The sequence below is a fragment of the Drosophila montana genome, unplaced genomic scaffold (assembly GCF_035044405.1).
Source record: "Drosophila montana isolate Dmon_TW-CO22-7 unplaced genomic scaffold, ASM3504440v1 contig_3216_1, whole genome shotgun sequence".
NCBI classification, from domain to species: domain Eukaryota; kingdom Metazoa; phylum Arthropoda; class Insecta; order Diptera; family Drosophilidae; genus Drosophila; species Drosophila montana.
Window position 1 is genome coordinate 1170688 of NW_026998096.1, and position 23462 is coordinate 1194149.

Below are 23462 nucleotides of genomic sequence, written 5' to 3' on the forward strand. Positions count from 1 at the left end.
TATTTAATTTTTTTAAAACTTAAACAATTATCTTGAAGAAATGTTGCGATAGAAATATAGTTATTCCCAAAATTGTAATTTTGTAGAATTTCTTTTAAACTTAAATGTATTATTTTTAAAATAGTGACTCTTTTTTTTTAGTGTTTTTTAACCTTCATTCATTTTGTTGGTGACAAATAGCCAAACTAAAAATCAGATGAAGATCAGATACTCTATAAGGACTGGCTAACATAAAATAAATAGTCAGCCTAGGCCTGAAAGTGTATTTAGACTACGGCTAAGGAAGTAAACATTTGCGTAAGCTTTTCTAATCATTCGCATGTGTTTGGTGGTCATTCGTGGTATAAAAGCCCATTCAATAGTAATTCTGTTTAGTTGCTGTTCACATTGGTAAGCTCAGAATAATATGAAGGCTGTTCTCAAGGCCTTGCTGCTGTTCTTTTTGCCTGGGCAATATGCTGCTCAGGTCCTGGAGCCGAGGCTTGTGCGCACTATTCCTTCTGTGCCTGAAGCCACAGTGCAATACGACAGCGGTTACAAGGCAAGGCCGGGCGAGGTGTCCTACATTGTGGCTTTGGATTTTGTTGGCATCCATTCTGTATGGTTCTGTGCAGGATCAATCATAGCAAATCGGTGGATTGTAACAGTTGCATCTTGCACCAATGCGGCAAGATTAGTGAAAATAAGCTACAGTGCAGCTAACCGTGAGGAGCCACACTTCCAGATGCGCGTTTCAAGCAACTGTTTTTATGCACATCCTGACTTTGATAAGTCTTACAGGAATGATATAGCTCTGATTAAAACGCCGTATGTTGAGTACACGAACGGGGTACTAGCTGTTCCTCTGCCCCACTCTTCTTCAATGTTCAAAAACGCTTGGGCATTTTCTGCTGGCTGGGGACAGCACAGAGGCAGCAACGAGACCAAAAACTTCCTGCATGTGCTGCAGATAGAGGTGTTAAGGAATAAGGATTGCATTGAGCTTGGCTACGGAAACAGGTTTCGCTCGAAGATGCTGTGCGGCCGGCTGCCCAACAGGGAGACGAGCTGTCACCTAGACTCGGGCAGTCCCATGGAACTACAGGTAAATGCCACTCTAATTGCCATCGCCTCATTTGGCAATCAATACGGCTGCAAGTCGAATACGCCGCTTGGATATACGAGAATCACGTCATATATGCATTGGATGAATTCCGTAATGAATGGTAGCTGATAAGCTGTAGAAAATGTAACGAGTGGAGTAATAAAGGTTGGCTTTGAGTAAGTTTGTGTAACTCAGCAAAAGTTTCCTTTGGTCTTTGGCAAGTTTAATTTTTTTTTTTTTCGTGTAGAAACTCAAAAAGTGGATTTGAGTCTGCAGCAGGTCAAATCTAATTAACACTAATCAAGGGCTAGCTTCGACCGGAAGTGGAGTTGCCAGCTGAATGCGATTCATTTTGCAGAGCTTCCGGGCTGGCTGCTGGGACAGCTTCTCCAATGTCCAAACGAATGCGCGATTGTCACAAGTGTCGAGCAAACATTTCATTAGGACCAAATTTTGTGTGCTTTCTTTTCACAGCATCTGCTAATGAGAAATTTGTGTCTGCGCGAATCTTTTTCAAGGTGCAAAGCGCAAAGGAGGGCCGCGTTGCACGCCATTCCCAATTGAACGTTGCATAGCGAGCGGAAATGGCGTGAAAATTAATTAAATTTACCCCAAAAATAAAGATAAAAAACAGAAGAATGAACATCCAACTGTGGCACTCCAATAATGAAATACCCTTGCAGACATACAACAAAATATTTCTTTCAATTCTCGGATATGTTTGCACCTATAAAGTCAATTTCCGATTGTTCCAATATGAGCTCTGTTACGTAAATAGATTTTAAGGAACCATGAAGCTATTCATCCAAAAACCTATTTCCACCAATCATTCCCATGACCGTCGTCTCATTATAATAAAGACATGTTGAAAAGATTTGTATGAGATTTAATTTACGACTTCGACTGAATTATACAAAATAAGCGATAGCCCAAGAATATGACGAAAAAAGTTAGCACAGAAACAGAAAGACGATCGGACGAACTATGGGCTATGGGCTCAAAGAAATCTTCCTCTATGCGTTACAAATTTCGCGAAAACATTATGCAGACGGTATGCAAGGGTATCATAGCACAAAAAAACAAGTGAGCAAGAAACGTGGAGCCAAGTCTGACTAGCTGGCAAACAAATGGCCGTCTAATGGTCACTGATTTTGTTTTGTGTTGATTTCGGCACAGGAAAATTACAAACTCAAATGCAAATGGCCCAAAAGCAGAGCCTTTGCCTGTCTGTCTGTCTCTCTGTCCTGGCCGTCACATATTAAAAAATATATATAAATCATAAACAGATGACGCGTTTTTGTAACGCTTTTTATGCTCCTGCTGGCATTGGCAATGCCATTACTACTTTGCGCATTATTTATTCATAATTTCTTTTTATTGTGTTTTATTGTCAGGACTAAAACCGGAGCTGCCATAGACTCGCCAAGTTGTTCGTCATTTGTCGCGTCACACGCACAACGTGGCGTATACGTCACGTGCAGGTTCGCAGGGTTCCGGGCTTTTTGTAAGCCCCCCCGCCCATTCATGCTTTTTTACGCCTGCCTAGCTCAGCGCAATCAGTTGACACTTCCCTGAGCATGTCGCCATTTATCCAACAATGCTCGCCGCCCTCTGCTTATTTTGCAAATTTGTATTTCTTGTACAACTGTCACTGAGACACAGGGCCAAATAGACGCACAGACGCAGCTGCACCAACGAAAATAATAGCAACAACAACAGCTAGTAGGCGGGGACAGTGTAAAGAAACAACCATGTCTCGTTTGGCCTCCCTCTGCTGCTGCCCCAACTCCGTCCGGCCATTGCCGTCGTCACACATGTTTCTCTCCGTTTCTCGCTTGGCTGACTGCCCCACCAAGGCAGTTGTCATCAGCATCAGCAACTTGGAGCACCCACAGCTGATCGAAGGGGAAGCAGACATTAACATGCTCATCGCTCCGTCGTTGGCAGTAGTGCAATCATTGTCATTATCATATGCGTCATGATTTTTGATTCTGTCTGTCAAAATCAGTCTGGGCGCCGCATAGCAGACAGCCAGCCAGTCAGTCAGACATGGCTCAGAGCCGCGGATGCCATGGATTGCCTCAATAGCAAGCATTTGTAAATAACAAGCCAGTAGAAACAAATCGAAGCTTTGGTCTAAGGTGCCCGACGAGCAGACTCCCTGTTTTATTAACCTGAATGATTTTATCGATCATGGGATAAACAAAAAGCACTTTCTGTGAATAGATATCAAAAGGGGGAAACATTTTAAGCTTATAATTATTGCTTTTTGTGCTTGTGCATAGCAACAAATTAAATTTACGAATAGAAAAGTTGATAGTTGCTGATGAATTTGAGCCGATGACTGCCCGCTTGTAAGTCCGACGCTTGGACCGAGGTAAACCGCACAGGCATATGACATGACTTTCGCATGACACTAATTGCTTTCATGTATTTCATACAAACCCCTATCTACGTTTCCTCCACTTGTGGGTCGAATTTAAAAAGTAAACAACAGGAAAGTAAACAATATTTAATCATTAAGTCAGTCATTCAAACAGTCACGATAAACACTTTTATATATACATATATAGGATCAAAGATCCCTCATCTGCTACATCTGCATACATTGGCACAGGGTAAGCCGAGTAATAAGACTGTCATCGAAAACGAATAGAAGATACCCCATTTTTGGCATGCCAATAAATATAGGTAACTTCTGGAATCCTCTTCTTCTGGAATCTCGATATTTATGCAATTATAAGCTACAGCCTAATAGGAAACTAGCACAAAAATCTTCTACTAAATTGGGTGTCACGGGGGAAATAATCGACACCAGACGCATCGCTGTATGAGAACACAGGAAACTCGCATCAAAGGCGCGCACACAAGCATTTCAATGTTAATTTTTCAATGGTGCTACACGAGTTCCTGGGAATGGTGGCAAGTGTAGGGATGTGGATATGGAAGCATTTCACGGCACTTAATCCATATGTCGCAACGATGCTCAGGATGCAGGACTCGGTTGTAAGGGCGAATGAATTATGTGCGACATGTACGAAAAATTACGCTTAAAAATTGCAATGATGAAAAAATAAATTTATTGTGTGAAAGCACGGCGACCGGGGTTGAGACACGGTGCAGGTCTAAACCCCTTTTGGCTGGCACATTTAACACGCTTTTGAAACTTATAATGACATTTTTTTCAGTGTGCCGTATGCAAGGTTCTTGCAAGGAAGAGTGGAGGACGGCGGAGGGCGGAGGGGTGGCAAGCAAGAGGGCGGTCCACAATAAGCAGCCTAATTTTCAACGAGAGCTGTTCAAAGTTTTTGCGCATTTTAGCGTAGAAAATGCAATAAATTAAGCAAAATACTTGAGTCACCTTGAGCCTTGAGTCTTGATCCTTGAGCCGCGTTCCAACTTGATGGCTGCTGGTACGGGGGTTGGACCCGAAGAGATGCCAGCGTGTTCTGTGCGACAGCAGGCGTTGCCTGGAAAGTTTATTTCTGCTCTTTTATTCATTTTTTTTTCTTCTTTTGTTTGACTGAGCGCGTGATTAAATGTAAAATTGGATTTTTATTATTTGTTTGCAAAATATCCTTCGTTGTTGTCCTTCTCTGCCTTTTGGCAAGTTTTCAAATTTAATCGGCAGGCTGCGGCAGCCCGTACCGGTAAGAGGGGGTAAGCGCACATCAACATCCCAGTCTAGTTCGCATATTTTGCGCAATTTTCAAGGGGTTCGCCCCTTAAAACCTTTATAATGCGATTTTGCTACTCACTTTTGTGCTCACCGTCCCCGTCCCCAGACCCAATCCTCAGATAATTCCCCTGTAGTGCGTCAGCTGTTAAGCATGCGCTTGGCATTTGTAATGAGTGCGTTTTCGGGTTGGGCTCGGGGATTGTCGTGCATGAGGGTTGAGAGCTGGCAGCTTACAAAAGTTATTATAAAACCTGAATTACAGTAAATAACTCTTTCATAAGTTAATTCAGTGAATCATGCATTTGGCAATCGACATGCATTTGCGGAAAGCACCAGAATATATATTTTACAATTAGCCAGAAATGCATTTATTCCTTTAGTAGTTGCTGCTATGTTTACCAAGTACACACACACACACACACACATACAGTCAAAAGCCGCCAGCTAATTGACACTAATTGCAAATACTGCGAACAACAATTGCCAGTGGAGTTAGTTGCATGAGCTCTCCACTCTGTTATTATTTCTGGCTTATGCCAGTGCCTGATTATCGGACCAACAACAATTACGAAATCCAAAGTAACAACAATTACAGAGGGCACAGACAGCAAATGAATAGCTGAAAAATATTTGGTGCGAGTAATTGCAATAAAGTCGTCAATAGAAATAGAAATAGAAATCGATCCAATGCCAGTTCAGTCGGTCGACCAGACAAACTGACTGATAGTGCGGCAAATGGATGTGCAATAGGTGCATCCAAATCGAATGCCCAATGTGTGTAAATGCTGAATGGGGGAATATGGTAAATTGTGAATGCTCGCCACAGGAGCCGCAGACAAGCCGTGCAGCCGCAGGACCCTCAAAAGTTGCTCAAAGTCTGGCGCAGATGCCATAATTCAAAATTGTCTATCAATTGCTTTAAGTGTGCTGTTATCATTATTTATCATGCCTACATTCTTATATACAATGGATGTGTGTGAATGCATTTCTCTGTGTGTGTGTGTGTGTGTGTGAGTGGAAATTGTGCTTTCATATGCACAGGAAAAGTGTGTGTGTGTGCATCGTGTGTTGATTTTCAATTCGTTGGCCAATGCAAATTTGAAATATTCGCAGTCAACAATTTATGGATTTTTGTTTAGATTATAGACGAAATGTTTTTTGCCATTGATTGATTAGTGCGGAATATAACATTAGGTTAATTGAAATTGTTGCAGCCGCATGAAAGGTTTTATTAAAATTTCATATCGAAGCAATTAAGCTAGAACAGGGTTGGCTGTGCTGCCGTGCTGGCCTAAATTGCTGTTTCTGCATTAATTTGTCAAATGTCTGGAAGTAATTTCCAGTGGCAGTCCCTAAACAATTGGCGTGGCAAATCTCTGTAAGCTCTTGCAACATGCTTGTAATGCTCTCCATGTGTCTCAGCGGCGCCTAGCAATCAAAATGCCATTGCTGCCTGGCCGGGCTATGTCCCAGGGCTGCTGCTGCTGATGTTGCTGACGACAACAGTGGCTATAATCAAATTCTGTCACATTTAAAGCACTTTTGACACATTTTAAAATCAGATTTTATGGCCAGAAAACGTTCGGCAATAAAGCCAAGCGCAATGTGATGATAATAATAGGCAGAAATTTGGCAAAAATTTGCGTTAAGGGAGCGATGAAGACAATCGCAGTACCAAAGACTGGCTGAGAAAAACGAGAAAACAAGAACAACAACGAAGCAGCAACCATATATGTTGTGGGAAATCCGAGCACACACACACACACACACACACACACCCACATTAGTATTATCTGGTCGTGTTGCTGTCGAGTGTACTTAAATCCAATTGACAATTTGAAATTAAAATGCCGAAAAGTACAGCACATGACCGCAAAAACAAAACGAGCTAACGAAACAGATGCAGATGCAATTGCAGCTGCACAGATACAGCTACAGCTACAGCACAGCTACAGCTACAGATACAGATATAGATACAGATACATACGCACATACAGTTTCAGATACAGATTGAGATAAATAGAATGCAACGCTGCGCATTGCAAACGCAGCACATTTCACCGGACAAATGTGTATATGGCAGGGGGTGTGTGAGTGTATGCGTGTGTGTGTGTGTGTGTGTGTGTGTACATTGGACTGTATATGCCAGGAATAGAAATTGCAATGTCAGCAATTGGCAGCAAAGCAAAATCTAAATAAACATTGTCACAAAATGCAAGCAACTTACTGCGAACCAGGTCCAACATGCTGCCCCTCAGCCCCGGTGGCATTCCAGAGCAAAAAGGGTTAGCGAATGCCATACCCACCAGCTGGAACGTCGCCCTCACAAATGCTTGTCAATAAAATTGCCAACAGATCCAAGTGGTTCGGGCGTGGGCAGGCGACATGCGGATGGGTATCCGAGTGTGCACAGCCAATAGGTAGTTAGGCAGCACACAGCAGACAAGTGCAGTTTTGCATTTCGCTCCATGGCTGCCATGTAGCGATACGGATAAAGATACATTCAGAGACAGATACAGAGAGGCAGACACATCCTGTTGCTCGACACGGAGTTGGTTTTCTCACGTTTATGGCAATGCCTGGCACTTGGGACTTTTGTCGTTTGCTTTATAAATAAATGCATTTTCATTTGCATGCCACGCCCACACATGAAACACTTCAAGCCCACCCCCTGATTTGTCAGCTTCACGCTCCTCATTCAAAACAGTTCAGTTCAGCTCAGCTCAGCTCGACTCAATTCAACCCGTCCCATCTTATCTGCCCGCCACTCTTGTTCAAATTTCCATTAGAGCTTCCGGCTTTTGTTTGCCTTCGCAGCATTTTACCTTCGGGCTGGGCCGGCTGCTTTGTTAACTTGGACATTAGTCGCCGGCACCTTCTGCCCGTTCGGCAAATACCTGCAGGACATAATTTTAAAAAACTTACTAACATGGTATTAAAGCCCCTTCCCTCCCCTCCATCCATGGAGATTCCTGCAGCATGTGTGTTGATTAGAAAAGTTGCTTTTTGTATAAGTTTTACAATTGTTGGAGCACAAAAGCACGAGCATGTAGCTATTCTTATAATCGTTAGATTACAACAAAATGTCAGCTATGTAAATGTTCTCGAGAGTGTTGAAAATGACGTGCTGTATCTAGTTTAGTAATGTTCTGCAATGTACTTTTGTGTCTCTAGACTTTTAGCATATTATTTCAATCTCAAGCATTTGCTAACCTGATCGCATCACTAGGCCATATACAAAATCTCAATTATCATTTTAAAACCTTATACCCATTGAATTTGTGTAACCAATAAGGTATGTTAGTCATGTGCGAATGTATATAACAGGCACATGGAAACAGCTCAAATCAAGAAAGTGAGTGTGTATCACGGCTCAAAAACTATATTAACTAGGGACCTGAAATTTCGAATGCAGGGATTTAAAAAAATATATTTTTAGCCGAGAGATGAAAGAGAGTTGGAGATACAAAATTTAGTAAGTGACCTCAAGCAGAGCTTACACAAGATCCAAATTCCACTTTTTATATGCCATCAAGATCGGACTGGAGAACAAGAAGTTATTTAGGAATGCATTCGAATACTGTGGTGATTAAGGATGTAGAAGCGGAATATGTTACGTTAGCTCGAGGAACTGTACAGGGTATCGCACAGTCGGACACTCTTGACTAGAGCACTCACATTTGTTTGCTTTTATTTTTTATTACTGACACATTTGAGGTGCACTTCACCTTTGAGTGCATTCAACAACTTTTTACAGTTACTATTTATAGATCATTTTTCATCCCTTTTTGTTTTTGTTGTTGCATGCAATAATTTTAACAATTAAAGAGTATGCAAAAAAAAACAAAAACAAAATGAGGCCATGACAAAACAAGGACTGCGAGTTGCAGCCCTGCCTGGCACGGGGATGGTGGCTTAGCTTGGACTGGGTTGGGCCATACACGCCCAATAACCCTTCACTTAGCTTCTGTCTGTGACAAACCAGCAACAATCACAACAGCAGCAGCAGCAGCAGCAACAACAACAACAGCTGCAGCTGAAACAGCAACAACAACAATAAAGCAGGCATTAAAAAGTCACCTTTGCTGCCAGGGGACGTGCACCACACTCTCGTTGTCCGCCCTGGTTGTCCTTTTCAAACTGTCATTCTCCTTGTTTTATGCCAGTTGTTGTTGCTGTTGTTGTAGTTGTCATTGTTGGTGTTCCATTGTAGCTGCCAAACTAATTGTACGCAGCAAAAAGCACAACAAATATTTTCTGTGTAAAACATTTGAAAAATTCCCGTAAGGGGCAATTGCACTTGGTGACAACAGCAGCAACAACAACAGCCCCATGAACTATGTCTGCTTGAATGTAAGCTAAACAGGACGCAGGGCGCAGGACAAGGAACGAGGCGTCGCTTTAAAAGGCAACCTTAGTTTTGTTATTATTGTTTTTATAGCCTACATAGTGAAGATAATTAAAAAAAAAGGTGTCACACACAAGAGAAAGCATCTGTAATCCCCTAGGAGGATGAGCAGGGTCGATCTAGCCATAAAGTATTAGAATTGAGACTTCTCCCATTCCCTTTGATCGCTTTACAAGGATCTTTGAGCGAAATTATTTGAGGTGTTTAACATATTTCGCGAAATCCTTCCTCCTTGGTTGAAGTGGGGATCAAAGTTTTAGTGGGTGATTCTTTTGAATGAGATTAATTTCCACGAATCTTAATAAAAATCCATTTCAGACGTGTTTCACACGCTTCGCTAAATTTATCCTTCCTGGGTGGAAAAGGGGGTCTACGATATTTTCGTCGAAATTTTAAGTTTCGTTCGATCATTTAAATTAACTGACAAAGCCCTACATAACAACTTAAGAAATATGTGTTTCACCGATTGTGAACATTTCATCTCATGAATGAAAAAGGGTATCATTTTCTTAGTATCAATTCGACATTAAGTCCATTTTTAAGATTTTAGATAGTCGGGAATCATTAATTTTTCTGTAGGCGGGCATTGCAGGGTTATACTAGCTATTGCATTAAAGGAAGTCCGAGTACATGCTACGTCAGCTCGGTGTTCGGTACAGGGTATCTACGAGTGGGCCACTCTCGCCCAGATCAATCTTACGTGTTAGCGCTGTAGTTGTTCGGCACGCTTTACAAATTAAGCAGCATAAATAAAAATATATATGTATGTATGTAAATAGCGAGTATTTTTTATTGTGTGCACGCAGACTATTCCTGTTCTCCCTAACCCAACTACACCTCTATTCGAATTTTGCGCCCCCTTTGCCGAATTTTATTGTTGCCGCGGTGGAAAATTTAAATTAGAATTCAGAAGCAGAGCAACACCAAGAGCCAAATGAAACGCTATAAATTATCGCATCCTTTTTGGTGGTTGTTGTTGTGTTGTTCTCGCCTCTTAGCTCTCCTCCCCTCGGTCCACCATCTGGAGCAGGTAAATTTAAATGCGATTTGTTACGGTTTTGGCTTTGTCGTAATTAAAGGACATCCCAAGCGCAAGAACAAGTCCCATAAACTGCGTGGTTCGCCGAGGGAGGTGGCAGTTTAATTCGTTTTGCATTTTATATATGTGAGTATTTATGGGGTAAATTATTGTGACAGGTTTTCCTAATTTATATATTATGGATTGAACTATCCTCCACGTTACTCTTTGATAGTGGGCATGGTATATTGCAGTCAGGCAAATGTTTGGAATCGAGAGAAATTAACTCCATAAAGTATATATTTACTTAGTCAGGACGATAAGCTGGTACGCAGAGCAGATTTCGAAACATTTTTTTTATTCACAAAAGCTCATCAGATCCAAGCAGATCGGACAACAAGTTCCGAAACTACTCAGAAATACATGTTTAGGGTATTTTCTAATGAAAATCATTCTTACGTTCTTAATTGTAAATCTGAGATTTGGAAAGGGCCTTAGCCTTATAAGCATACTTAAAGATTTATACAAGAAAAAGGTTTATTTGAAGGAATGTCTTAAAGTATGCGGTTCACATCGGAGTTAAAGCAAAAACACTTTCAATTTCTCTCGCTCAAAAATGACAAAGGCAAAAAATAAAATTAGAGAAAATCTAAATTGCGTCGGCGACTTAGGCAACCTTCGCTAATGACCCTGGCCCCACGATTTGCCTTTAATCGCTGACCAAGCAAACCCGCAAAGTGACCCGGCTCCAGTGCGGTTCAGTTGCTTCCTCTTCTCAACCTCAAAATAATGAAATCAACGCCTTGGCACAGAAAAAAAGGTGATAAATTTGGTGCTTAAATGACACAAAGTCAGAAATTCTCGACAAAATGTACTTTAATGAATTTCATAGCCGCTCGTCGGGCTGCGGTTGGCACTAAAGCGACGACTGCGCCTCAAATTTCTCTGCCTATGTTGCGCAGAGATAATAAAAAAATAAAATTATCAACGTAGAAAAATGTTAATTTACATGAAATGTACTTTTTTGCTTAAAATAAATTATCCGCCGTGCCCCAAACCCTCAGCATAATGCTGATGAGTAGGGGTGAGCGGCAATCAGTCTCATAAAGCGTTTATTTGGCAAGTTTTTTTTTTTTGTTTTGGATTAAAAGTTGGCGCGGAAGTAGAGAAACATGGGTTGATTTTTTTCAATATTAAATAAATTAACTTACTTATATATATGAGTGCAGGACTTGATTAATTTTCAAACATACCTGGAATGAAAGAAAAATAATTATTTTTATTTAAGTTTATTTTTTTTGACAGGTTGATAAAGGATTAAGGCTTAAGAACCGAAAGCATTAAAGGTAAAAAAAGATTGGATGTACAATCCTATTTGATTAAATTAATTTGATTTAATTTAAATTCGTATAATTTCAAAAATATTCAGGGTTTTAATGGTGTTTTTTATAGTGTGCTTTTGGTAAAGAGCTGTATTTAGAGCATGGATATCGACATTAACACAATAATAAAACGACAGAATACCTGTTAGAGTCTTAGATGGAAAGGTATGTAGGACGTAACTGAGATGCTCAATATTTGAAACGCTTACCGAATTTAAAGCGACTTTTTTAAATTGGTTTCAACCAATGATGTTTTCAAACGTTGAAGTACATGAATGTAAACCACATCGCACACACCACAGGCACTTCAGAGCCGTCTCGAGCGACTAGCAGCAAAACGATCCATAGACAATAAGTCAACGATTCGAAATAACTAGTTGCAACTTCAGTCCGCCTTCTGGTTCTGTGTTCGTGGTCCTGCCAACTAATTAAAAGGCTACAAACGCGGCTGGCGCTGGTGCTTTGGTGTTTGGTTGACAACAACAGGAAGATGGCAACAGCAACAAAAACAATAGGCAAACAATGGGAAAGGCAACAAACAAACAGCGAGGCGACTGCGGCGCAGTTTGCTGTGATTTAATTAATTTCAATGCATAACGTCAACTGTGAAACCAGAACCAGAGACTGAGCCCAAGCCAGTGTCTGAACCCAAGCCCAAGCCGGAGCCCATGGCCGGCGCAGTCAAACTTGACACCGAAAACCGAACCCGAGAGAGAGCCTCAACTAGCCGGCGCAGCGGCAGGACAGGAGCGTTAGGGCAGCTGGCAACTGGACTGGAAAATTAAATCGAGTATAATTTTGTGTGACTTTTTGCTTTAAAGTCTACGCTATAAATAAAGGCAAGCAAAGGAGAGCTCAGGGATGACAATGATGAGTGAAGGAGAAAAGAATTTAGATAGAGAAATCCTGCCAGTGGACCAGTGTAAAATTCAGAGCGCAAAAGCAACAACAACAACGTTATCAAAAACCTTAAAGTTTTCTTTTTCCTGGCGCTTGCTGTAAACATTTTTCCGCAACATTGCGTTTTGACTTCAATTAGCATTTTTGCATATCCAGGGGTGAGCCGCTATTGGTGAGGGCATGGTGAGTCGCAGGGGTTGGCAGGACATGGGCATCAATTTCCCCTTCTCATTCGACTTCTGTGCAGAGCTTCTGCTTATAATATTCTGAATCCTTTGAAATAGGGTAAGAAAGATGTTATGTTTTCGGGTTCATTTTGTGTAACTTGCAGAAGAAAGCATCCCCGACTCCGATCTAGCGATGTTCTTCCATCTGTCTGTCCGTCTGTATGAACGAGTTGATCATGGCATCTACAAAAATTCTTCTTAGCCAAACGAAAAACAATTTTACCATTTTGTGTCGATATGTCGTCGTCTTTCGAAAAGATCGAAATAAATCCATGTTTAAAGGTTGGCATTTTAAGTATAACTCCAAAGTTATTAGAGCTTGCAAGCAGCAAGCCTGAGCGTTACAAAGGAGTAATGCTTTTTTGTAAGGAAATGAATATAGAGGATGCTATCAAGCGAAATTTACCCTTAATATAAGGATGTTGCTGATAGATAGGAGCATTACAGGCTTATTGAAGTTGATAATTATTAACAAAACTTGTCCCAAAAACTCTTCTTAATCATACTGCAGCTCAAATAGTTACTTTACACATTAATTCAAGTCCCATGCAACAGCAGAGTACGTACGTGTTCTAACATAAAGATGTTTTGATGGTGGTTGAGTGTATTTTCTAGTCGGACAGTGCGGCCTAGCGCACTCTTATTATTAAATAGAAATACACAGCAAGTCAAAGCTATAGCTTTCTGGGAATAACAAAAAAAAATAAAAACAAACAATATATAGGCTTTTGAGTATTTGTATTTGTATTGAGAATTGTATTTGGTCGATATGGACATCGAATGAGAAAGACGAATTGTTTACCATGTTTTCCAAGAACATTCGCTCTTTAACCATTTGGTATTCAATATGCATTTGATCTCAATTTAAATTTGTATAAATTTTGAATTTAAAATGTTAAATGCTAAAAATATATTGAAATGTTGTGCTGTATAACTGCTAAACAAACCAAAGAGCCTTCCCCAATTTAATGTACGTTGTCAATGGTTGGATTATTTCTATTGGCATCTATAGAAATTATGCAGGCAAATTTATTACAACATAGAATTTAAATGAGTTGAAATCGTTGTCATTGTTTTATTTATACAAAATGTGCACATTGTTGTTGCTGCAATAATGAAAGTTACTCAATTGGAATATTTCAACTTATGTGCTTAACACGAACACACACACAGACACAAGCACATAGATACAAGAACAATGAAAGTGAACATTTGACAATGCAGCGCCATCCCTGATAGATACGACGAGCTCTGCTGCAGCAGTACCCATGGGAATCGTCAATTTATGCGCCACTCTGGCCATCACCCTCGGCAGATGGCTAGGGAGAGCCTCGTGGCGGCGGGTCCCCATGTCCTGCGAAAGTCCGTCCGTGAGGGTGGCAGTTCCTCAGTCCATTAGTCAGTTGGCGGTCCTTTGTTGACTTCATTCAGTTTTGCGGTACATTTGTTTTGTACTTTTGCTCAGCACTCACATTGTTTCTTCCGGCGACATGTTGGACTTTTAACTGCCCAGAAAGGAGTCGATGTCGAGCGAATACTTTTCGGTTTTCATTGTCAGATGTCGTCCATAAAGTGCCAACAAACTGAAAGCCAAAATTAATGGCAATCGAAGGAGTTTAACTCAAGAATTTGTCCTTGCCCTTGGCTCTTGTTAGTCGCAAGGCGAATGCTGTGGTTGTATGTTGGTCGAATATATAATTTTGTGCCCGATTGCTACCCAAAAAAAACAGTAGTGAGGAAGAGTAGGATTTTATTTTGGAAATTGAAGAGTATACTAAGCAATGGAAGCACACGATGTCGCAAATTTATTAAATCTACTTGCCTGCTCTCAGCGGACCTTAAAGCCTGGCTCGAAGGCAGTGTGATTCACTTCAAGTATAATTTTCACACAAGCTGCACACAAAGACAATCGAAAATGTCTCTAAGAACTCTATTAAAAATCTTTTAGAGCTCTGAAGTACAAAGCCGATGATGGAGTAGATGCAGTAGCACCTACTCGAACGGTAGCAGGAGCAGGAGGCAGCAGTGCACAATAGGGTTGAGTCCCAAAGTTGTCGCCTTGGCTATATAAACCTTGCGCCCAGGAGCAACAACAATGGCGCTGCAGCGAAAACAGTCAAGACGAAGACAACGACGCTGCTGCTGCTGCTGCTGCTGCTTCTGTGGATGAATATATTTGTGTTAGGGATAAAAGGAATTCAGTAGGGCTTAAAAGTGCGGATGAGTGCCACTTCATGAGCAGCACAAGGAGCAAACCGAGGCAGGCGACACACGCGACAATGACGAGGACGAAGAGCAGCCCCAGGACGACTATGACAATGGATCTTAGAGGTAACCGTTCAGAGGGATGGGGGTATGCATAAACAAAGCGCGCGAAAGGCGCTCAAGAAAACACCGAAGAGTTAAAAATGACGTTAAAGTAAACAAGATGAAAATTAAAAGCAGGCGACTCGGCGCAATGCAAAGCTGAAGCAAAAATAAAAAAAAAACACACACACAGCCTGTGTAAGGATTTGATTTAAAAATGGAGTGGTATTTAAATAAAAACCTTGTTGCATATTTACAAGCGCTTGGGTGAATGTGTGGAGGCGCCACGAGCAATTTTAGTTGCAGCTTAATTGTCACTGGATGCGCGGGGGGAACGGAGCGCTACTCCAACTATGAGGGTACTCCATTTTTTGTTCATCTTTTCTTTTTTTTGCCGCGTTCGGCTTTTGTGTGCACTCTCTGAATAATTTAATACAGCCAAAAAGAATGCAAATGTGGTTCGTTCTACAAAATGTTCCTACCCATATATTTTTTTTTGGTGCAAGAACCACCTGTGCAAGATTATTCAGGGAAAATGCCATTACACATTTTTTTTATTCAGCTACGTAAAGCTCTTGCTGTGCTAATGAGCAAGGATTTTAAGCGTTGCCCTGGTTTTGTTTGCAAAACAAGCATAATTATATAGCCTGAACTCGGGAAATACGTGTGAGAGAATTAAAAACAAAAACATAAATAATAAGAGTAACGATATTGATAAAAGTTATAATAAGTAACAAGTAATAATAATAATAACATTAATTTAAACAATAATAATAACTATTCGGCAGTTGGTCGAAGATATTTGAAGTATGGCATGTCGAACTTATTTTCCATGACACATTTAAATGCAAATTTATGCAAAACGTGTCAATGTGCTAACAAAAGAGCAAAAAAAAAAAAAATCCGACTGCCGGCAAACGTGCGGCTAAACTAAAAAATGAAAAATAATCCCAAACCTAGGCGCCGGCGAACGTGCAAAGTCAACTGGGAGCTGTGAAACTGTGCCAGGGCACGGCTAGTCAGGTGAAACAAGGTTAGAACGGGACGTCTGATTGACGCGGCCAACAGTCGCCTCTCTAATCCGTTAATAGAAACATTAACGAAGCATTTTTCGAAAATTATTTCAAGCACGCGACACCAACCAACGAGCCAACCGACGAACCCACCAACCGACTAACCCACCAATACACCTACCTATCCACGAAGCCACCAAGCCACCAGCCAAGCAACTACCGAGTAAATAAGCTCTGGCATGTTTAAGTCAGCTGGCTCTTCAGCACGTCAGTCAAGTTCAAAGTGGAATCGTGTAGCCTACAGTGGCTGTTGTTAGTGTGCGAACGCGATTGGCTTCTATGGAGAATGGGCAGCAGGCAGCCAAGAAGAGGCCAGTCACGTGACGGGCGTCGTGAAAAACATTTTCATTTCGTTTTAATTTGGTCGATCGTTAACCCTTTGCCACTGGCTTTTGGGGTGGACTTTTCTATTTCTGGTGGTGCTGCTTGAGGAGCTGCTGGAGGTGCTGCTGCAACTTCAGCTGGCAATCAGAGCGCGTCATTTTGTTGTTGCTGCAGTTCGTCTGCCTGCCGGCCTGCCTGTTGGCCTGTAAAGTTGAAGCAGCCCTAAATAATTGCATTGTAATGCGAAATAGCTGCCACCCAGTGGAGGCCCCAAGCCGAACAGCAACTTTTGACCCTTCCACTTAGTTTATACGCTTGGCTCCTGTTATTTTTGCACGTTCATATGCCACAGCCCTGGCACCACACTGTGTGCACTGTGTTTATGTGTCGGTAATTTCCAATCTCACTTTGCAATCGTTTTACAACATTTTGCTTTTATTTTATGCCAGAGCGTCGCTGGCAAGCTTTTGATAGCCAACTCCTCGCCAGGACCCGACTCGCTGTTCCGTAATTTTTTGTACATATCTCTTCTCCCTCTCCCTGCCCCAATTGCTATCCTTGTTATTTTTACTCTTATTGCAACTTACTATTTGTGTGTCTGCTGCAATTAAAGCGGAAACTAGTTGAGTGCCACAGTGGGACGACTGCAACAAGATTGCGAGTGTTACACTTCGTGGAATATCTTTTCGGCAGGGTTCTGACCTATAAGTTTATGTTATAGCTATAACACAAATTGGCGGACAATGAAATACATACATATATCAGGTTGATATAGCATACTTTGCCCACTGTGCAATGTGCTCTCCCCATAAGAATACAACTTACTTCTAATTAGTTTTAAATCGATGACCAGAAACGTGCAGACTTTACATTGCCTCGAAAATGATTAGGAAACAGTGTAATGGAGTGCAGGATGCAAAACGCTCGCAAACATCAACCAAATCTACGACGGGGAAAGATATTATAAACACTATTGACGGAGAAAATTCAAAGAGTTTGGCTCACAGTTTTCAGAATTAAATGAGAAAATAATAACTAACGTTTTTTATTAAGTGCAAAATTATTATATTATAATCGTCTCTGATCATAATCAGGTATAATTATTGAATAAATGTGAAATTTAAATTTATAGACTGCAGACAAATGTCCGCCTGCGTTAATTCCCACACGGTCATAATTATAAGTATTACTTAATTTCATTAGACAAGATAGGGATATATATACATATAATCCTATATGTGTACAGTGTAAATAGCTTATGATAGTTATGTGTACTTATAAAAATGTTTAAGCTGATTGACTGATTGACTTGCTGACTAACTAAATGACTGGTGACAAAAGCACAGCTAAAATTGTTAAAGCTAATTAGAGGAATATTTGGCAGTCTTTATCTTTTGTTACAAAGAAAATGCTGAATCCGGGCTTAAGAACTTTAGTTTAGCTAGTAGGTCAAATTACAGTAGGACAGTCAGGATTTTAAAATGTTTCTTTTTTTGCCGTATTAATTGTGGTATATTCAATGTTTTATCGCTGTTGCTTCAACCGTAAGTGCAATGTCATTTCCCCCACGCTCTGGACAGGTATCTAAATGGGTGGCATGAGTTCACACGTAAGCAGCTTATGCTAGTCTGCTTTATTCTGGTTCGTTGTGTTTTGAATTTTTGGTTGTTAATTTTAACGCTTTGTTCATTGAAGTGTTATAAAGAGGAAGATAAGTTCGATCTGTTGTTTTATAGCTCGGCAGCACACACTATTGTACACAGTGTGGTCTGGCTATGGTATAAGCCATTCATACTTAAGTCTAATGACAATATTTTTCTCGATTTAATGTGAATCAGAAAAATAAACGAGCTAACGCTCGGTTGTAAGGGAAATGAAAATCCATTAACATTAATCTTCGGAACCTCAAAGGCTTAAAGCTATATAAACTGGTGGACCGATCCATCCCCTAATATTTATATTTATTATCGCCATATCCTATATTATTTCCAAAAAATATACTACCAGTTGTCATTATTTTTATTGTCAGCAGTGTAGGATATATACTAGTCCCACAGACAGAACCTTAAGGTAGCCGCTCATGTACAGGACGAGCTACCTTGGATATTAAATCCAAGTATAGTTTAAAATCTCCAACCTGGCTACCTTCGTCTAATCTACAAGAAGCAGCTGCAACGCATTGCTGGTAGCTTAGAGAGTGGTATCTACCGAGTACTGGGAACAGTTCCGCTTTGTTTGTTTGCATACGCTCTGCTCGGCGCGTTAACACGCCGCAAATCCTCCATTGGTACGATGTCTTTCTTTTCTTGCGGCATGGTCGGGGTGCAAGTGCGAGTGCTTACGTAAATTTGTGGAAATGCAGCAGTAAAGAAAGACGTTGCCTCTATTATTTAAATAAATCGTTGCATACTTTGCGGCTGAAGGCGGCCATCAACGCCACTTGCTTTTTATACCATGCACCCATGGAAAATGGGTTATGGAAGGTATAACCTGGATTTCTGCAAATGTATATACAAGGCAGAAGACGGCACCCTTAGCCCATATAAAGATTTAGAGACTTTATAAGATTTATTTATGTACTTATACGAATGAAGGCCAGTGGCAAATTATGTAAAGTAGAAAAAAGGATATACTTTGATGTATAGCTTTGCACTTTCATACTTATTTGTAAATATATGTTAAGAATGCATTACTTATGGTGGGTACCACAGTAAAGAGGCAACAAAGAGGACGTCCACAGCGTTAAGTGCAAAAATTGTATGCTTATACTTTACTACAGAGTATCTTCTAGTCGGCTACGCTTGCTCTTGTTCTGTTCGTAGGAGAGCACGGTAGGTGCCCGACTTAAAATCTCATTTGAATTATGCAAAACGCACGACAGTCGCGTCGTTGTCGCACTCTACTGCATTCTTAATAGCGTTTTAAGAGCTGCAGATGCCAAAAATGCTTTACAATAGTTCGTTTCCAACAATACTTTGCTGATAGTACCTAAACGCATTGTTGCCCACAACCTTTAATCCAGTTGCTAGACATCTAAATGTACATAAAATGGTTTGAACTGAATACCTGACTGAATGGTGATCAACGCGCAGCCCAAACTTAACCTACGTCATATATCTGAATATCGCAGAAAGTTCAAACCAACCCACTTTTTAAATAATTGAAAGAAGAGTCATTTGCCCAAATGTATAAATAGGAACCCAAAAAAATAAAGCGTTTCAAGAAGCTGGTCCGCGAAAATATCCATACGCATAGCTGGATATTCGAGCCTGTCTGGGTATTTTAAAAATGTGTCGTGCTTTGTTTCATAATCGTGCAGAACAAGGCTGCGAATGTGAGCGCCCAACTCTAATCTGAATTGAGGAGTCACGAACCGCGTCCTTTTAACAGCTTCGAGCAATTGCAAACGTAAATCAAGTGCCACATTTTGCAAGGACACACTCGGCAGCTTGCTCTGGCAATATTTGCAATTTTGAACAATATCAAACTTGTGTGTGACTGCCAGGGCCAACCAGTGTGGCAGAGATCCGCAGTTCCATTGTGCATCAGGATTTGCAGCAATGCAACAGAACCGTTGCAAGTTACAAGGCGCGGCGCAAATTGCTGGCTGGTTGCCAGCTGTTGACTGTTGTCGAGCAAACAAGTATAACAACAACAGCTTTATTCACAATTTTGATTTATAATTTTAAATACTCTGGAAAATCGTTAAAGAAATAGGGTGTATACCGGTAGGTTAATGAGGCGTTTCCGACCAAAAGGCTTTTCCGACCCTATTAATTAGCATCTAAAGACGAGTTGAATTAGTCATGTCTGTCTGTCAGTCTGTCCGTTTTGTAATCTGTCTAAACTCTGACAGCGTCGATCTCACTTAAGCAAAACACTTCAAATATCGATCGATTTCATTAACCAGCTATCAGCTATCCATATTCACCCGATTCATCGAAATAAAACAAATGCTTGATAATCGATATCTACATTCTATTTATTTTCTTGTTGGTGACTCTGAACAGGAGAACTATTCCTTGTTATTCTGGTTATTTTAGTACCTGCTAGGATGTTGACGGTGTGGTCATCTCCACTCGCGCCCTCACGATTTTCTGCTGCGCCAAATTTATGTATGTTTTTTACACATTTTCGAAAGGTGTAGAGCTTTAAGACTGCTAAAGATGACGATAACATTGATATTCTTTCTTTGACGCACTATTTTTTATCCAAAGCTTCAAATAGGTGGAAAAAATGAGTTGTTACGGACAATTGTATGGACAGGAAGGAGCGTTGCAGTAAAAAAAATATGCTCGTTCCGCTGAGTGAACAGAATATAAATGATTTATTTTACATATGAGGGCAAAGAGATACTACGGTAACTCCCGCTTGCTGGTATATATTTTATAAATCGAGAGTATGCTAGCTTTAGTGGGCTCTAGCATCAGAGACAATATTTTTTCCGTGACCCTGCACTAATGGCTACCGCTGAGTGGATGCAACAAAACGTGTGTCGAGAGATACAAGGTTGCAAAGCCAGAGTCTGGATGCCATGGAGCAGAAGCAGCAATTGGCGAAAGATGGGTGTAACTGCGGTAGGCTACATAAAAGTTCATAAAGCGAGCAGGCTATGTGGACTCTAGAAACATTTTTAATTGCGTATTTTATAGATACACAAGTCCACAGCAGCAGCAGAAGCGACCTACGCGAATGCGATGGAGTGTAGCTGTATTTTCTGTGACCGCTGGCATTTAGTATTTGTTTGGTGCGAAAATGGCAACCGGTGTGCAGTGAAACATGCAGGGCCCAACAACAATACCAGCATCAATAGGAGCAACGAGAATGCGCATACGCCATGTTGGCCCATTTGAAGTTGTTGGCGTATACATAATTTTTATTTTACAAGCCAAAAGCCAAAGGATTAGTCCTTAAAAAGCATTCAGCGCCAGCAGCAACTGTTAAAAAGAGACCGAGTAGGAAGAGTTTAATTGCTCAAAATGGGATGAAAAACTAAATTGGCCTCCGCTATGTTAGCAGCCCTTTCTTGCGTTATTTTACGACATTTTATTCAATCAAAGTAAATTTAAACAAATGCCTTTACTGTTTTGCTTTGAATAAGAAAAATTCTTAATGGGCTCAAATGGACCACAGCTGTAGAGTTGATAGGATTAAAAATACGAAAATTCAAGTGCCACTGTAGACTATTCACTTAAATACATAAAATACTTCGTACCTTTTAGAAGCTTGACTACATTTGGCTGATCCCTGGCAACATACAAAATATCTATCAAGACTTTAATGTCGTTGCCAGCATCATCTTGTTTGTGTTTTTACACAAATCGCTTGCCAAACATCCATGTGCAGAATCTTACCATTTTGTGCGTCCTTGTTAGCACATCGAGCACACACTTGTATGCCTTTTTGTATTTTTAGAAACGTCGTCAAGCACGTGTATGTACAAACGCTCAAAAAGAGAAAGGCTCACTTAAAATAAAACTCAGTAAGAGCCGCATTTCCTTTGCTGTAGTTTCAAATGTCCTTCTCGGGCATGTGTATGCATTATCAGCCATGCGTATAAAAACAGTACGAGGAAAAGCTATTGTCCATATTTATCATTTTTCCCACAGGACACTGAACTAATCATGATAATCTCCGCGCAGCTTGCGTTTGTATTTGTACGTGTAGTATTTGGGCAGAAAGAAAACTCGTCTCTTGGTTTCCATTTTTTATCCTTGTTTCTGTAGCTGTTTTGTAAAAAACAACCGCACATTTGTACATCATCATTTGAGTGTGAATGTTACGATAAGAATTTAAAAAATTTAAATGCACAAACACACAAACAGATCTTTGACCTATTCAAGCTTAAGCTCAACAATTAAGATCTGCGTACCTATTATTGGACTTGGATATAAGGCACCAATATCTACAGCAGACTGTGGCGCAATGGACATTTTTTGAGAAAATACTAAACTCAAATCGAGTACTTACGAACATTCGTTCACATTGAAACCTGCGCAGAATCTATCAAACCTTTTATTGAACAATCCAGTCAAATATATGACTCTAATGAAGATCTAACACGAGTGGTCATTGCGACAGGCTTGTTTACATAATTATATTATATTATATATTATTAAAAAAAAATCATGGTATTCAAATACATAAGCATTCGAAAATCAACCATCTAACTTTTGTTTTTGTTTTTCAGATATTTGACGCGAGGGGCTATCAAGGAAGTATAATTCTTGTGGTACATCCCAAGGCAATGGAGGCATTATTGAAAAGAAAACTTTTTTTTATAGGTAAAACTTACCAGACAAATAGTTTAGTTTTTCCCTAGATTGTAGCTCTCGATCCGATTCAAATAGTATGAAGTTCTGCGATATATGTCATTCTACAAAATTCGAAATGACGCGTTCTATTTTGAAAAAAATGTCGGTTTGCTCCATGTTTGTTCTGCTCTATATAGTTAAAAAGTGCGATCGGGGAGTACATGACGCAGACATAAAGGCTACATTTGATTTTCGCGGCTATGCCATCTATGGGGCCCTTCAAATTTTGGGAAAGCGTCGACCTCTTCAAATCTATCAACGCGTGCTTCAAAATTTACTCAAATGAGTATGTTGAACAATTTTCTGTTTAAAAATAAAATTATTGTGTAAAAAATCATTTAATAGCTTCTATTTGCAAGAATTCAATAGATTAGATCCGCTACTGGATAAGCCAGTAATAGTGAAAGTATTTTTAAAACTGTTGTTTGAATGTGAAAATGAAAGGGATATTTGACAAAGAGTAGTTCAACTGGGACGCTCCTCATCTGTCTGAAGGTGATCTAGAGGGTCCAGGAAGTGTGAAGGCTAGAAGATTCCCTGAACCTTCTACCAAAAGGAAAGGAATCGTAGCCAATAAACATACTTATTTAATAGTACAGGGTTATAACTTAAATTACTAAAAATACAGAACTGTCGCCATCATCAGCCTACCTAAACACCATGCTAACATTTCAGCCATTACACAAAATAAATGAATTGAAAAAAAAAAACTACATTTCTCAAAGATAACGATCAATTTAGATTGA

The 23462-nt window shown here is 40.3% G+C and overlaps 1 protein-coding gene and 1 long non-coding RNA gene across 5 annotated transcripts; one reads left to right on the forward strand and one right to left on the reverse strand.

Moving 5' to 3' along the window:
• The first annotated feature begins 406 nt into the window (after positions 1-406).
• On the forward strand, positions 407-1213 carry LOC135433035 (serine protease 1-like). The gene has a single exon (XM_064688966.1). It carries the CDS (start codon positions 407-409, stop codon positions 1211-1213), a length of 807 nt encoding a protein of 268 aa, XP_064545036.1.
• A 2968-nt stretch (positions 1214-4181) lies between these two features.
• On the reverse strand, positions 4182-23007 carry LOC135433051 (uncharacterized). Of its 4 annotated transcripts, XR_010437012.1 has the most exons (6): positions 11781-12425; positions 11401-11442; positions 7432-7660; positions 6991-7368; positions 4446-4992; positions 4182-4379 (listed from the first exon to the last, which is right to left on the reverse strand). It is a non-coding gene; the product is annotated as an uncharacterized LOC135433051 (long non-coding RNA). The 4 variants fall into 4 exon arrangements; XR_010437013.1 differs by lacking the exon at positions 11781-12425 and adding an exon at positions 22698-23007 and having other exon boundaries at positions 6991-7660; XR_010437014.1 differs by having other exon boundaries at positions 4446-4985; positions 6991-7660.
• Between the last annotated feature and the right edge of the window lie 455 nt (positions 23008-23462).